Source organism: Prinia subflava, chromosome 6, assembly GCF_021018805.1.
Source record: "Prinia subflava isolate CZ2003 ecotype Zambia chromosome 6, Cam_Psub_1.2, whole genome shotgun sequence".
Lineage (NCBI taxonomy): Eukaryota > Metazoa > Chordata > Aves > Passeriformes > Cisticolidae > Prinia > Prinia subflava.
This window is the reverse complement of record NC_086252.1, coordinates 31,702,917-31,718,621: the sequence shown is the minus strand read 5'-3', so window position 1 is coordinate 31,718,621 and position 15,705 is coordinate 31,702,917. Positions and strand designations below refer to the sequence as shown.

The window sequence follows — 15,705 nt, the reverse complement described above, 5'->3', positions numbered from 1 at the left end:
GAGCAGGATAATATAATTTCTGAATTTAGTTGTTAGAAGATTGCACAATTGCTAGAGAATATGTAACTGCATATGAGACTTAGTTGTTCCTGACAAATTCTTCTCAACATTGTGAGTCCCACAGGTTTTCAACAGCTCTCTGGGATTTACTAAAAGGCTTGCAGCCCAAAAGAAAGAAGAAAGCCTTTTGATTTCACATCTTCCTTGGTTAGTTTAAGTCGTGTGACATTGACTGGAATTTACACTGAAACAGTTCTTGGTTTATTGCAAAGTACAGGAGTGGGATCCACACTGTTTTTCCCCACATAATGTTCTGCTTTTTTTATAAGCAGACTATAAAAACGATGTTAAGGCACAAGGAAATTATTTCTGTGCTGTTTACATGATATTGGAATGAGCAGCTGGCAGGAACGTTGTGTCTCATTAACAAGGCAGTATTTTCTGACTGGTTGGATGTGATCCTTGATGTCACCAAAAACCCCTGATGTACGTGTGTGAAGATGCATTGGTACTTGCCAGTAGGAGGCAAACATCATTCTAACAAAAGGAAGTAAACATGCTCCAAATGATTTTTGGGCAGCCAAAACTTTCACAGCTTGTCAGCTGAAGTGCACCAGCAATCTTGGTGGCTGAGCAGCGTGGGCTTGTGATTGACACACTTCTGACTGAATAGAAAAACAGAGATAAGGGGGATTTCAGATGATTTCTTATTGAAAAGGCATCACAAATCTGAAGAGCCTGGGGAATTTTACGGGTGGAGGAAAAGAATTGTCTTCCATGTACATGTTAACAGCAGCATTTATGGATGTGAACAATAGCAGTCAAGGCGTGGTTAAATCTGGTCCTGAACTGCAACCCCACTGTTGTCTTCATAGCCTGTTGATAGGAATTATACCTAAAATGTGAGGTTCAGTTTCTCATTCATTACTGGTGCTTTGGACAAGTTCTCCTTTCAAATTCCTGTGGTTTGTCTCCTATTTTCATAAAAGTTGTTTAAGTTTTCTTCCTCACTAGCATTTTCCTTGTACCATTTTGCATTTCAATTTCCTGAAGCAACAATTTGTGATGATGCAGAACCCTCATTTCCTGAGGTGGGTTCACTTTCAGCAATCAGCACTGCCAGAACAACTCTGGCAGCTTCCCTGAGCCTCTGCTGTTCTCAGGATGCTCTCTCCTGCCCCAGAGGTGGGGAAACAGAGCAGTGACCTCCTAACAATCACCTTGGAAATCCGAGCTGCAGTGCTTCTGACTGGTTGTTGGCTATCCCATCTTTCATCCTGATTGATTAAAATGACGGGTTTTGCCTCAACAAAGGAATATGCTATGATGGATCTTTGCTTGGACCTGCTATTGTTTCCCTGATGGCCCAGGCCTGATGGCTTAAAGTGCTTTCAGATTTTTTCTGTTACCCTGCCTCAGAGTGGTCATAACACACCTACACAGACTAAGCCAGACTGATAAATCCTGTGAGAAAAGAATACACCAGAATATTAACTACTCATCTGTGTTTTTATACATGTGGCAATGAGTTAGGGCCTTCTTCAGTGCCCCGAGAGTCTTGTAAAAATATTTTTTAAGTGAGGAGACAGGAACACGTGTCTTGTGGGGATAAGAGACTGAGTGTTGTCTACAGAGGTTGAGAAATCATCCTTTCATTTCTGAAGGCAATTGCTCCTTGTTTCTTGAGCAAACTGCTCTGCAATGTTCCAAGGAAAGTACTCATTTGATGGTAGATTATCTTTCATTTGTGAAAAAATTATCATGTTATGTGCTATGAGATTTACACAGAGTAAAGGAAGCGAGCGTTTTTGTCTGTTATTCAGTACCATTGAAGCATAATAGAAATAATTATGGTTTAGGTTTTATTCTTCTCTATTTTTTCTCTTAGTGATCTGAAAGCCTCTGAAATTTTGCTTAGGCTTGTATTAACTCATACAGATGAAGGAAAATGGTCTACGTAGCCAATTTTTTTTCCTGTTGTCATTGAATTTTTGTGGTTTGTTTAATCTGGAAAGTATCTTTCCTGCAGCCTCTGAGACCTAACATAAAATCCTCTACTTCCCCACTTCAGTCTCTGTAACTACAAACTATTAATTTAAACTTCAAATCCCCTAAATAATGTAAAATTTCCTTTTTTTATTTTTCATTCTGGCTTTACTGGCAGCTACTTCAGGATGACACCTCCACATATAAACAGTACAGGGCAAAATTTCTTATCCCAAAATAATGGCTCACTGTGAAATCTGCTTTCATGAGATACATAGTACAAATATCCCAGAAGCAGAAGGAGCCATGGGGTAACTTCTTTGTGTTGAGAGGACAAAGAATTTGATCACATGAAGTTCTGACATAGTAAATTTGGCAAAGACTTGACAAGTTTTTGGGCTACCTATTAGGTACACAAATACTTGAGATGCTGGGCTGACTATCAGATTAGGAATTCTTATACTGTTCCAGAAGTTTAGCTAATACCTTGTGTTTGATCTTTAAAAAGGGGGCTCACCTCTGGATGATTTATTATATTTCGAAAATAAGACAAAATACTGCTTAGACAAAATACTCTCACTCTTGCCTGACAGTTCATTCAGGCTTGTGTGCTAATCTTGAATCCTCTGTAACTCCCCTCTGGACTGGCTTTTGGCTGTGTTCTCACCCAGAAATCCACTGCTGAGGCCTCTCTTCAGTGGGCAAGAGGATCCCTGGAGAGCCAGCACTGCACAGGGCTGGGAAGTTCTTGCAGAACAAGTGCCCTGCATGTTGTTCAGTGTTTCCCGTGACAAGCAAGATTTTAAGGCATAAAGCACAAACCTTTACAGACCTCTGACATTACTTAACACTGCTTTTGGCCTGTCTCCTGTACTTTGTGGCAGTTCCTGCATGTGGGGCAATGCCCACAGGTAGGGAGATGGGAGGCTGTGCTCCTGCAAACCCTCACACACGCAGAAGCATCACCCATCCTGGAGCTCTGGCATGGTAGAAATATTGAGTCCTGTTAGCAGTGTGAGTAATAGTTATGCATGAAATTAAATCTACTTCTCAGATAGGTCAGGTTCACCTTCTTCTTTTTTATACTGCAATAACTTGTGCAAATAGAAGGCTAAATGAACACAGTGAGATGGAGCAGAGTGCTCCAGGGGTCTACTGTGGAATTCACTTGAGACCAGAGAAAAAGGATTTGTTCTTTTTTCCTGAAGTTCCTCACCTGTAAAGTACGTGTATCTGTCAATACACGCTGTGCTAAAGAAAATGAATATGGCTTGGTGAACATTTATGTTGGGTCTTTTGCTTAAATTTATTTTGTTTTCTTGGATAGTATTGGCTATTCCTCTGAAGTCTCACTTGAAAATGAAAAGGACTCAGGGTTGCTCTTTTCTTCTTCTCTGAGTCTGGTAACAGGCACTCCCAGGAGATACTGGAGGGATCCTGAAGAAGATACTCTTGTGGCACTGCCTGTGGTTCATCAGAATTAATTCAGCCAGAGAGACCTGCTAAGAAGTGCCCTGTGAAGTGCTGCTGATAAAGCCACCTCCTGTTTGTGCAGGTTTTGTGGGTGACACATTCAGTTCATTCAGGCACAAACCATTTTCTCTTGCCTCTGCTTGCAGTTTTATATCTCAAAAATCACTTGCTTCCCTTCCTTGGTAACAAGGCAGTTGTATGCAGTCTGGTTTTTCCATCTCGTCCCACAACATGCTCCCTGCACTGAATCAATGATATGTGGACATTACTGGGTCTGTTTTCATGATATCTCCTATTTGCAGGCAAAATCTAGTAGAAATAATTCATTATTATTGTAGCAGGGAGGAATTTTTTTTCATCTTCTGTCTGTAATTCAATACCACTCACCTTCACTTTTACAGAAAATTAAGTGAAGGAATCGTTGTGCACCAATGGTTCCTTTGTGCACCAGAACTTTTTAGTAGACCTTTTGTTTCTAAAAAGAGTTGCAAATACTTAGTCTAGCTATTTTCTATTGAAAAACATGTAGTGAATAAGAATAGAAAGTAATCATAACGAATGTACCCTTATACTTCAGTGGATACTAGTTAGTATAAATGAGGAACATCCATATTTCCTTCTTCATCAGTTCCATTTATTGGACTGGATTTTATAAGTTTTGAGCATGGCTTTCAGCAATGGAGTGGATTTTCCTTGGTTTTGTCCAAAATTTCAATTACTGAACCACGCTGAGCTGGTTAGAAATCACCCTGCAAACCTCAAGACAGTAAGGTGTGAGGCAATTTTGGAGTGCTAAAAGGGCAGGATACAGCCATACATACAGCCAGTGTGACAACACCTGGCAGGATAACACGGTGCTTTCCCAGTGGGAGAGGTGTCCACATGGAGAAACCTTCACTGCACTGACCACGAACAAGCACTGTGGGTTAACACAGCAGCAGCTCCTGCCGCTGCAGCCAGGCTGAAACCTGGCATCCCACTGGTTCAGTGACTCTGCCTGAAGCTGTGCTTTTTCTTCACATTTTCCTTCACATTCCCTTCAACTAGACTGAAGGCTGCGGGGCATGTGGGATTGTGCACATATGAACATGTGTGTGTGTGCGTGGCCACAGTGCCACCCTCCTGGAACAGCTTTTCCTGGGGTACCTTGAGCTGTGTGTCAGCCTGCTGGGATGAGCAGCAGTGCACAAGAGCTGCTGGCCTTTCCCTTGAGAGCTGCTTGGGGTAGGGGATTTTTGGGAAGCTGAATGGAGGCTGGCTCTGCCCTGTTCTGTTTCACACAAGCCCAGCACTGACACACAGCATGGCTCCTGGTAGGTAATAATTCTGAGGGAGCCTCACAGTGATCCCAAATCAGCCTCCCTTGTGGTATTAAAACTTCTTCATCCATAAACAGGGAAGTCTGTAATCTGATTATGAACTGGTGTGAATTAGAAATTGAGTTCACCCATGTCAATTCCTGCCAACCTGTGTGAGCACAGAACTGGGCCCTTGGTATGTGGAGCAGCAGTAAGACTAAATTTTATGTACTTGCATAAACAGAAAAGAGAACAAATATTATTTCCACAGCTATAGAAAAATGTGTTGCCATGAAGTATGTATAATTACCAATACACACTTTAATTTTTCATTTCTCAGGGTGGTGATTATACAATTCATGTAACATGACAAAAAATAAAAAAGAAGAAAGGGTTGTGGGGATTTTTTTTAAGAACATAAGGCTTAGAAAATAAAAGGCATGAAAATGTGTGGCTGGGGAACTGTATTGGGAGTTTCTAAGAGCAGGTTACTGCAGGACTTGAATAGTGATCAGGAGCCTCTGAAATGCTGCCTCCAGCAGCAGTTCTGCTGCCCACAGCCACCCACTGCACTTGGACAGCAGGACAGGCAGGCTTTTCTGTCACGAGCAGGGATTTTCTCTCCTCTCAAATCTGGATAGCTTAGTCAGTTTTCCTGATCATGCTGATTTCTTACTCATTTAAAACATTTCAGGAAGGAGGTTCGTTCAGTGCTCTAAGGGGCTGCTCCAACACGGGCAAGTTTCACCTGCTCTATTGCACTGTGTAACAGAGGCATCTGCTCCCAGCTTTAATATTCTCCAGCATATTTTGGTAATCACTCACTTATTTAATTGCACCCTAAAGGCACTGGAACATTTGAGAACCTCTTTGCAGGGCTAACGTGGATGCTTGCATTAGCAGTCAGCGCCCAGGGTGAACTGCATTTTGCTAAGCAGCCAGTTCCCAAAGAAGATTACACCTATGGAGCATTAACAGCCACATCAGGGCACAGGAAAGACATTACTAAGAGCCAAGCAGCAGAGTGGTGCTCGGGAGGATTTCAGCAGGCATTGTGTGGAATCTCCCTCTACTGATCTGCCTTGTTTCTGGGATATTTTATAATGACAAGCCACACACTTATAGAGATTTTACAGCTCCAGCCCTTGCTAGGTTCATCCTCTAATTAGGTCCCACCTTGTGAGAGCAGGAGGTTAATCTAAGCAAACTGTACTTTCTAGGAATAGTATCTTAAAATTTCTAGAAGCTCTTTTAAAAACAATGCCAGCAAATTATTGATCTTATCCCTGTCTTTGGCAACTTTTTAACCCAAGCTGCTTTTTCTTTGTTATTATAAGGAAGAGATTTCTTTATTACCTTAAAGCTGGTTTGGGGGCTTGCATGGAAGGTCAGCCACTGTGAAACATAAAATCAAGCACGAAATCTTTACACAAAGTTCTCATAGGAGCTTACAAAAATCCACTGATATTTAGTCCAACTAAAATAGTCATGAGTTCATTCTTTTGTCTTAAAGTAGTTCCCATGTGAGATTGTTAAACACAAGTATATTTCAAGATGAAGAAGAATGTCTTTGAATCTTCCAGGCTACCACTGCTTGCTTGAGCTCCTGGTGACAATAACTCGAAGTCATGTTTTTCTTTTCAAGACAAATCTTTGGGCAGGGTATGGTAAAAGTTAGCCTGTTAGCTCTTTACCCAACAGTCATTTACTTGTTCCTCTTCCTCAACAGTCACCTTTGAGTTGAATCATGTCTCATTTTTATGTGAGGGTGGTTTTTTTCTCCATCTATATCCATTAAGTTTCATTTCTGTCTGCATATGATAGAGAGAGGTGAAAGAGCACTGCTGAGCCCCTGATATGCTTGCTAAATGTGGTTTTTATTGCTCAAAATCCAATAAATCTGCTAAGGTGAAGGAGGCTAATGTGAGCAGTCCTGCAGGCTAGAGGCCAGCCTGGATGTCTCGCTTGTGGTGCCCGGAGATGATCAACTCTGGGCCAGGAGAGACCCTCTTGCTGTGCCTTTATTTTGCATTTGGCTTCCTTTTGGCAATGTCATTTTTCTCAGTATCACTGGAGTAAACACTGATTGCTCTCTCCTCTCTGGAGGAGTTGTTTGTACCCAGGGCTGCTTTCCCACACCAGGCTGCCTCAGCAGCTTTCTGCAGACTGAGCAGATCAGTCTTTTCCTCACCAGCTCCATCTCCAGCAGCACCTGCCTTTGTGTCCAAGTTAAGGTGTGCAAAATGAATTTTGACTTTTGAATATTGTGTGTGACATGATTTAAAGCAGATTTTCTTCCAGGAAATTAAAATCTTCTGGAAATGAACTCCATTTAAAAGAGCTCTGGCAGATGTCTGAAGTCATGATGAGATTTACAAGTACAGATGAGGGGCCCCATTGACCTCGGTGAGGATGTGCAGAGCTGTGCCCTCAGCAAGCTCTCAGCCTTCTCCTTCAGAGTGGGATGGACCTTCAGGTATTGAATCACAGCCTGAAGCCTTTAGCAAAACTTTTCTTTTCTTGTATCACTACTTTCTGGGCCCATGCTTTGTACACCGTCTTCAAATTACTTTAAAACAAAGGAGGGAGTGGCAGTGGGGAGGAAAATGAGACAGAACCACAAAAAAAGCTCAACCAAGAGCCTGAATTTTAAAAGTAATTTTATTTTTGAGCAATAACTTCCTGCACTGGGAGTATAACTTTTGATATGGTAGCAAATACTGCTCAACAGCCTCCCTCAGCCTCTTGAAAGAACAGATGCTTGAGATGCCTGAAGCTTGAGTCTCATGCAGTGAGAGGTTCCAAATCAGTTTCTTTAGGAGACTTGTGCCATGGCTTCTGGCCATAGTCTGTCCTCGTTCTTCTTTGCTTCCTCCTGAACCAACCTTACTTGCCCTGGCTGCAGTTTTGTGCACCCCTCAAAGACACCCCAGGAACGCCTCGGTGTGTGGCACACTGTGTCTTTTTTCACTGAGAGATTTCTCTAAAGTAAGAGTCATTAAATGATGTTCTGTATATACAAAATATTGCTTGTTCATTATCAGCCTGCGGTGTCACAATCTGCTCACAGAGCTTACCAACTTCCATCCCCAAATCCTGGCTTTGGCACCAGCTCAGGGTTGGACCCGCAGAAAGAGAATTTGTGTGTTTCTGGCAAGTCCTGCTCAGGAGTCTGGAGGGCTCAGATTCTTAGCCTGTACCACAACCAACCTCCCTGAAAGTTGTCTGGGTGAAAGTCTAATTAGAGATGCATTTCTTCTGCTCCACGGGGAAGCGCGGTGATTTCCTAAAGCCCGTGTGAGGCTGGTGCCTGCGCCTCGTACCTGTGTTACACAAGCACGCCCGTATCCCGTACCGCAGTGGGCTGGAGGCGCTTTGGAGCCGAGGGAAGAGGCGGCAGGAGGGAACGGGGAAGGTAGAAAGGGAAAAAAAAACCCTGTGGAGCACGAAGGAAAGAGCAGCCAGCATAAACTTTCTGCTGCAGTCTTACTCATCTCGGCTGAGAGCACTCCGGGGCTCGGCTTTCACAGAGCGCGGCTGATCTCGTTCCGCTCCCCAGCCCCGGCGGCGAGTGAGGCGCGCCCGGCGGGGCTCCCCGAGCTCCCCCGGCTCCGCTCGGTGCCGGCGGGCCCCGGTCCGGAGCCGGTCCGGCGGGCGGGGCGGTGCCGGGCGGGGCGGAGCGGGCGGGCGGGGCCGGGGGTGCGGAGCCGCCGCGGAGCCCCGGGGTGCGGAGCAGCGCAGCCGGAGCCGCAGCCGGAGCCCCCCGGCCGCTCGGAGGCGCCGGGAGGGACCCGCGGGCGCCCCGTGCCCGCCCGGCGCCGCCGGCAACATGAACCAGACGGCCACCGTGTCCCACCACGTCCACTGCCACTCGTCCCGGGGCGTCAAGGTAGGGCGGGCGGCAGCGGGGCTCCCTGGCCGCCCCGCGCCCTCTCGCTGCCGCCGGGCGCGGGGAAGTTCGGCGGAGCTCGGGGAGAGGCGAGGGACAGCTCCGGCCGCGGGTCCCGCCGGGCGCGGCAGCTCCCGGAGAGCGAGCCCTGCCCTGCCCTGCCCGGAGTTGCCCCGAGCGGGGGCGGCTCGCCCGGGGCTGCCGGTGCCTCCCGGGGCGCTGCTCCGCAGAGCCGGCACGGCAGAGGGAGGCGGTGTGAGATGGACTTGAGACGGGATTTTGGTAGTGTGCGGTCGGAAGGATCCGGGACCGGACGAGGCGTGTGTTTGCTGCTGTGGTGGCGGTGTCCTGCGTGCGGGAGAGTTGGGTGGGTGCTCCGGCTGGCACTGGGGGTGATCATGCTGGGGAAGAGCCGAGGGAATAGCGGGCTCTGTCCTCGACTGCCTTCTTGCCCAACCTCTGACACCATCCCGCCTTTGCATTGATTGAAAACGACTTTCTAGCCGAGTTACTGCACTCTAGAGTGATAAAATGAAATCCCTAACCGGATTGGTATTCAGTAGGAAGTATCTCTGCAGAAATAAGTGGCTGGGTTTTTTTTTTTTTTTTTTCAGTGAAATAAAATAAATCCAGTCAGTGACAATATTTGATTAGTGACTCTTAGTCCTGAAAAAAACAACATCGAGAAATGTGAAATGTTACACTAGCTATTTTGTTTCATCAAATGATGTGAAAGCCCCAGGAGTTCCCTTCAGCGCCTTTCTGTGGGTGCCTCAGGGCAGTGGGTGCCAGGCTGTGCTCAGTTTGTGTGGGGTGAGCACCTGCTGGGCTTCCCTCCTTGTGCTGCAAAGTTGAGGGGTCTGGGGTTTGTTTGTCCTCTCAGGAGGAGCAGCTGAACTTCACATCGTGTTAAGAAATTCTCAGTTGGGCTTTATCCCGTTAGTGCTGGGAATAAAAATCAGGACTTAGAGCTGAGGCAGGAGGGGATTAAAGGTATAACTCTTCGATTAGCACTGTCATTTTTGTATAGGCTGCCTTAGGCTGTGCAGTGTATGATCAGTAATGCAGAATGTCTGCAGGCTCAGCGGTGGGGAGGGGGTTACCTGTGGCTCTAATGACCAGTTGTGTAAGGTGTAACTGTGTCCATCACTCCACAGAACAGCCCCTATTTTATGCCCAAATGGGCAAGGTCATGGTAAGTGGTAAATTACAATTGCCGTGGCCTACTTCAAAGAGTCAGCAAATATAATCTTAAATTGCTTAAAACTGTTTCATCCTCTCTAGGTCTATCTGTGAAAGTACCACAGAACAGACAGCAGTGTGGTACTAGCTCTGGGAAATATTCCCTTGTTATGTTGGAACAGCCAATGCTGATTTTTCACTGCCAGAAACATTTATTAAATTCATTTGACTGGACTTCTAAGCCAAAACAACAACAACCACCAATATCAATATGCCATTAAAAAGAAAAAAAAAAAGAGCCAGAGGAGTCAATAGTCTTCAAAAAGAGAGAACATGAATCAGAGCCTTCTAGACATGAGCCCATTTTACAACCAACACAGTAATACTGATGCCATTAGAAAACTGTCTCATTTTTCTGCTCTTAATTCTATGTGTCAGGTGTAAAATGTGCTTTATAAATAGTTTTAAGTGCTTCAATGCTGAGCCAATGGATACTCCATGAGAAAGTATTTATGACTGTAGAGGAGCAGTAACTTCCCTGTGGTAATGAGGACCTTGTATTGGAAATTACTTTGGAAATACTTCATTAGTGACCAGACAAATATAAATTGCATTTTAAGCATGACTTCCCAAGAAACAGTGTTAGTTCTAGCGGTTATGAAGATTCAAGGAAAAAGGTTACAGGAAAACTTCACACTTGTTGGAATGAGATTCCTAAACCCCTTTCTTTTATTCCTCTTGTGTTTCTCCCCAACACACAAAGCTGTGGCATCTCGGCTCCTGTATGTTAATATCAACGTCTCAATGTAATGTTACTTCTCAGTGGTTTTTGGATCAGCCACTCTCTGCTTTGTAATACAGCATAAACTTCTGGGTTCACAGAACAAGAAGTAGAATGATCCACTCGTCCTCTAAATTGAATCCTGCAAACTTCATCTGCTCCAGTTCCCTCTCTGAATCTCCCTGGGGCTGCAGGAGAGCCGGGGTCTAGATGGAGGGACACCCCTGGCCCTTCCTCACATCCTTCTTTGGTGAGGGATGGTAAACTTTTTGTCTCCATGAACCGAATGCACTGCATCCAAAGTTTACTGACAGAGGAAAATGAATATTGAGCAAGAAAAAAAAAAAAAGCCTAAAGATACCAAACCCCTTGGATAAAATGTGAAATCTCCTAGAAGAGCCTTTTGCCTCTAAGACTTTTTATAGCTTGTTCTGAGACGATGCAAACCTCACCACCTTGCTGACACTGCTATGAACGATGATCTTTCACTCTGAGATGTGTAACAAAGACTTTTAGGGTCTACCTGGGAATGCCAAATACCTGCCTCATTTCTGTATCGTTACATGCTTGACTCCAGGATCCCCCCATGGCTGTGAAATTGTTTTTATTCTTCACATTTTTGGCTCATCTTGTCAACACCGCAAGCAAATTAGCTCTTCCAGGAGAATCACTGAGTTTTGTGCACTTCCATGTTGTGCTGATGGCCAAATAATTTTTCAACTTTCTGTCTCCTCTGACAGAGAAAAATTCTATTAAAACATTGTTTTTTGTACTCAGAGAAAAGGAAAAAAAAAACAACCCACAACCCAGAAAGTAGACAATAATAATTATATCAGCTAACAAGGAAAACAAACCAAACATCTGTATGAAATTTACAGGGATGGTGGAATTGAAAAGTTTATGTCTTGCGCTTGACACAGTTGTGACTAAATTTTGCTCTTAAAAAAAAAGGAGTTAAGCTAATATTTCTGTGGCTTTATACTTTCTTTAATAATAAAATATTCTTTACCATATCATGACTCTCTGCTCTTATCAACCTCATATTGATCTGACTGCAAGCTGGATTATGAAAGGAATTACTAATTGGCATTTCAGAAGCACATAATTACTGTGTAATATAATATGTATGTTATAACCTTTTACTCTTCTTTCTTTCCTGCCTTCCTTTCACTTTTATTTATTCATTAGCTCTTAGATTGTAAACTATAAAAGGAAAGTGCAGATATGTCCTTAGCAAAAATTCTGCAGCAAGTTTCATCAGTGTCTAGGGACTGTATCAGCAGTTTTTACATTTAAGGTTTATTGTAGTTGTGTTTTAGCACCTGCTAATTGATGAGAAGTGGTGTACTAATAGTTTTGTTATTTACAAGTAGGTTGAGAAGCAAAGAATTTAAGGGGGTTTGTAGTGTTCCCTTTGGACTTTTATGTGTTTAGAGCAACTATTTTTTTTTAAAATCAAACCTGTGCCTTAGCAGGAAACATCTGCCCACTCCTGCAAACTGCAAACAGAGAGAGAAAGATTCATATGTAGCTGTTCCTGCTCATAAAGTGCTCGGTCACACTTTTTGGGTTGAAACTTCAGGTAGTTGGATCTTGACTGCCCGCAGGATGTGCACACACCAGGCTTTGTCCAGATAGGAGAATCACTGCAATCTACCAGCTGCTTAGGAAATAAATCCCCTAAAACGAGAGCGCATTTCTGAAATCCATTACATCAAAAGCAAGTCACTAACAGATAATCTCAGTGAGTGTTCAGTTATGAACTAGCCAGGATGCAGAGCGAAGGGCACAAGTGGCACGGGGCTGTGTCATTGGTAGGAGCACAGTCTATGGTAGCATTATAATGCAAAAAAACCCCAATTAAGCGGTAAATTTAAATGGAATAGGTTTGCATGGTCTTTTGTTTAAGGCTATATGGAATTTGAGCAGTGTTGTGCTATCCAAATTGTTTGTCTTGCTGTGTGAGGAGCTGCAGCTCTGGGAAGTGCAGTGTGGTGGTGGCAGGAGGCAGCCTGGCCATGGGGACAGAGCCCACTGTCACCTTCAGCATGTGGCCAGCTCAAAATGCACGCTTAGAACAAAGTAAATATTTCTATTTTCCAAAGCACTGAGCAAATGTACAACGTTCCTGTGTTTATTGTGTTCTTGAGACTCTGTCTGGAGGTGTATAGTGACCTGTTAGGGGACTCCAAAAATTATAGGTTATAGCACTCATCAAAGAGACTGGCATGGAGCAGGATAGAAATGCCTTAAGTGTTGTTGCCTGAATGCATTTTTGTTGAGTGGAGTTGCTGGTGTGATTTATTTACATTTTGTAGACCAAAACTACGTGGATGATGACACACACCTATGTGTGGGGGAGACAAGCTGGAGGTCTCTAGGTGGAAATTAGAAGAACAAATCACATCTTTTAAATCTTCCCATTTCCATGCATTACCTTTCTGCCTTTTTTCAGTCTCCTTGCCAACATCTGTATTACCAGGGAATAATTGGTGCCTTTTTCTATTAAAAACAGTCAGTCCTTCATCATAAAAAAGAGGCACGAAAGAGGAAAAAAATAAATTTGAAATGCTTCCAGTCTATGAATAAAGAATTGCTCCATGTCAGAGGTAACATCAACATTAGCTAACCAGTACTAGACAAAAACTAAAAGAGAGGGAGAAAGGGGAAGAGTTTCTATCAAATCCCCCAGGTGATGCTGTAGGGAGCAGCACAGTGTCTCCACAGGTCTGGTGCTCAGTCCCAGTGTGTGCCAGCAGCAACTGCCCAGCATTCCACAGCCCAGATGGGATGGTTGGGGTCTGTCCTTGCAGGGGAACTCAGTCCCATTGCCTGCTGTGACCTTGCTGCTGGGGTGTGTTTGTTGGCACTTCCCTGCCTACAAATTGCCAATATGTCTTCAAACCTTTCCGCTCTTTTCATAAAACTTCAAAGCAATTAGCAAAAAGTGCAATTACTTTTGTGTATGTGAATGTATACTGAATTCTGTGGTACAGGTTTGATATATATATCCAACACCCTCCCTATGTATTCTAATACATAGACAATTCATGGCTTTCAATGTAATACTGACCATAGGAATTTAGGAGGCATTCACTTTAAAACTAATAAACACAAAGACACATGAACATGGTGGTAAATTAAAATTAATAATGGGTTAGTACTTTCCTGGACTGTAATCATATAAAAATTTTCCTACTCTCCATCATTACTTTAGGGCATTAGGTTTGATTCTCTTTGAAGCTACCGAAGACATGGGTCTGTGAGTGTTATATAACACTTTCCTGAACAGACACCACACCATGAGGAATTTAATCTTTCTCATTCTTTAATCCAAAACTGTTTTACCAACCATGTGTTAAGAAAATTTTGTGCGTATTTTGTTCAGTATTTCATTCTTAAACTTAAGACTGGCATGCAGTCTAACACCTGAGCATTGCTTTGGAATTTGCTTAGGACCTTTCCTGTTTAAAGATTTCTGTCCGAGGTCATCAAATGGAATTATAAATGTTAAGTTCTGCAGCATCCAGGTTTGTGACTGTGCTGTGTTAATCATCTGACAGGTTTTTGGATCAGTGACTTTGACTTCTCACGTGCTGACAACACCCAGTGTTACTGGCAGCATGTGCCAGAAGCAAAGCAAAATTAACTTCTGTGATTCTTAAAAATGAGGCACCTGAGGTGGCAGGATGCCTTGGGGGCTTTTTGCTTCAAAGAAAGAGAATAAGACAGGCAGGTTTGTTATACTGTGAATGGAACCAAGAGTGATTCACAGCAGTGTATGCCAACCCAAGGGAGCCGAGAGAAGGAACACCTAGAATCAGAGTCATCAGCTTAATTAAAGACTCTCCGCAGTCCTGAGCTGTGAAGTTAATGCAACTGCTGCAGATGAGGGTGTGATTTATTTCATCTTGAATTTAACCAGTGGAATAGTTTGAGTGAGTTATGCTTTAAAACGCTGATTTCTCAGTGCTGATGGCAAAGGGAGCTCCAGCGCCCAGGCTCAGTGGTGGGCGTGTGCTGTGGGTCTCAGCCCCACATCACGAGTGCCAGAGGGAGGATGCTGGGGCCTCCAGGGAAGCAGGATAATGTCCAAAGATGTTTAAAGCTTAGTGATACTGATGCTGGCCTTGAGCTGCTGACCTTTTCCCTGAGGATACATCAGAAAATAACCCAGAGTTTAAAAAAGGAAGCGAATGGAACAGGAGAGAAGGAGACGGCTGTTCAGTTTGAGCTTGTGTGTGACCTTACCAAGGGAAAAGGATGGGAAGGCGAGCCATGGGGAAATTTTGCAGAAAGTTGAGAAGGAAGGAGAGATGAAATCTGAAGGACACCTTGAGGCAGTGGCGGCAGCTTGGCAGGAGGAGGCAGAGACAGGGGAGTTTCAGGGAATCCGAGTGCGACTGGCTGCTGACGGCAGCTGGCAAGTCAAGAAAGACCACAATGGGGGATTGTGTTTTAGCTTCAGCTAAGAAGATGTTACTTGGGACATTGGATTAGATTATGTTGTCAGATCTGACCTGTCACTCAGAAGTTGTTGCAGAAAGTCACAGCCTTAAAGAGAAACCAAGGGACAGAGATAATGTACTTTTTTGGAGAAGTGACAGAGATGAGGTTTGCAAAGTTATCTCTCTGTGAAACCCCCAGAAGCAAGGGAGCAGAGTGTCTGCAGGAACTAAAACCCCATAGATATATGTATATATTTGGAAGACATATATATTTGTAAGAGTTAGACAATATGGGGAAAAAGACAAATATATACACAGGGTTTGTTATATTTGAGGCCACTCTTTTGTGTAATAACATAGAAGAGTAACCAAGATAAAAAAGCCAAAACCAGGAGTTTGTTGGGAAAGTTATGATAATAATTATGCAAATGTTTGGGGAACATACAAGGACAGTATTTTGGTAATCTTTGTCCAAATTTAGCTACTGGTGCAATAATATTAATAATATAACTGGTGCAGTATTGCCTGTGGGAGGCAATAGCAGTACACATGTTATTTTTTTAAAAAAATAAGTTGTTTTAAGCTTATTTTGTAATGTTTTAATTGATGTAGCTCATAAAAAATGAATATTTCAGTACCAATAATAAG

General features: G+C 43.6%; 1 protein-coding gene across 1 annotated transcript in view; it reads left to right on the top strand.

Annotated features, from left to right (window-relative positions):
* The first annotated feature begins 8,460 nt into the window (after nucleotides 1-8,460).
* The window catches only part of DPP10 (dipeptidyl peptidase like 10), a 429,398-nt gene continuing 422,153 nt past the window's right edge, over nucleotides 8,461-15,705 (top strand). Inside the window, exon 1 of the mRNA XM_063400940.1 lies at nucleotides 8,461-8,646. Within this exon, the coding sequence (XP_063257010.1) occupies nucleotides 8,587-8,646 (60 nt within the window). The 5' untranslated portion in view covers nucleotides 8,461-8,586. The remainder of the gene's footprint in view (nucleotides 8,647-15,705) is intronic.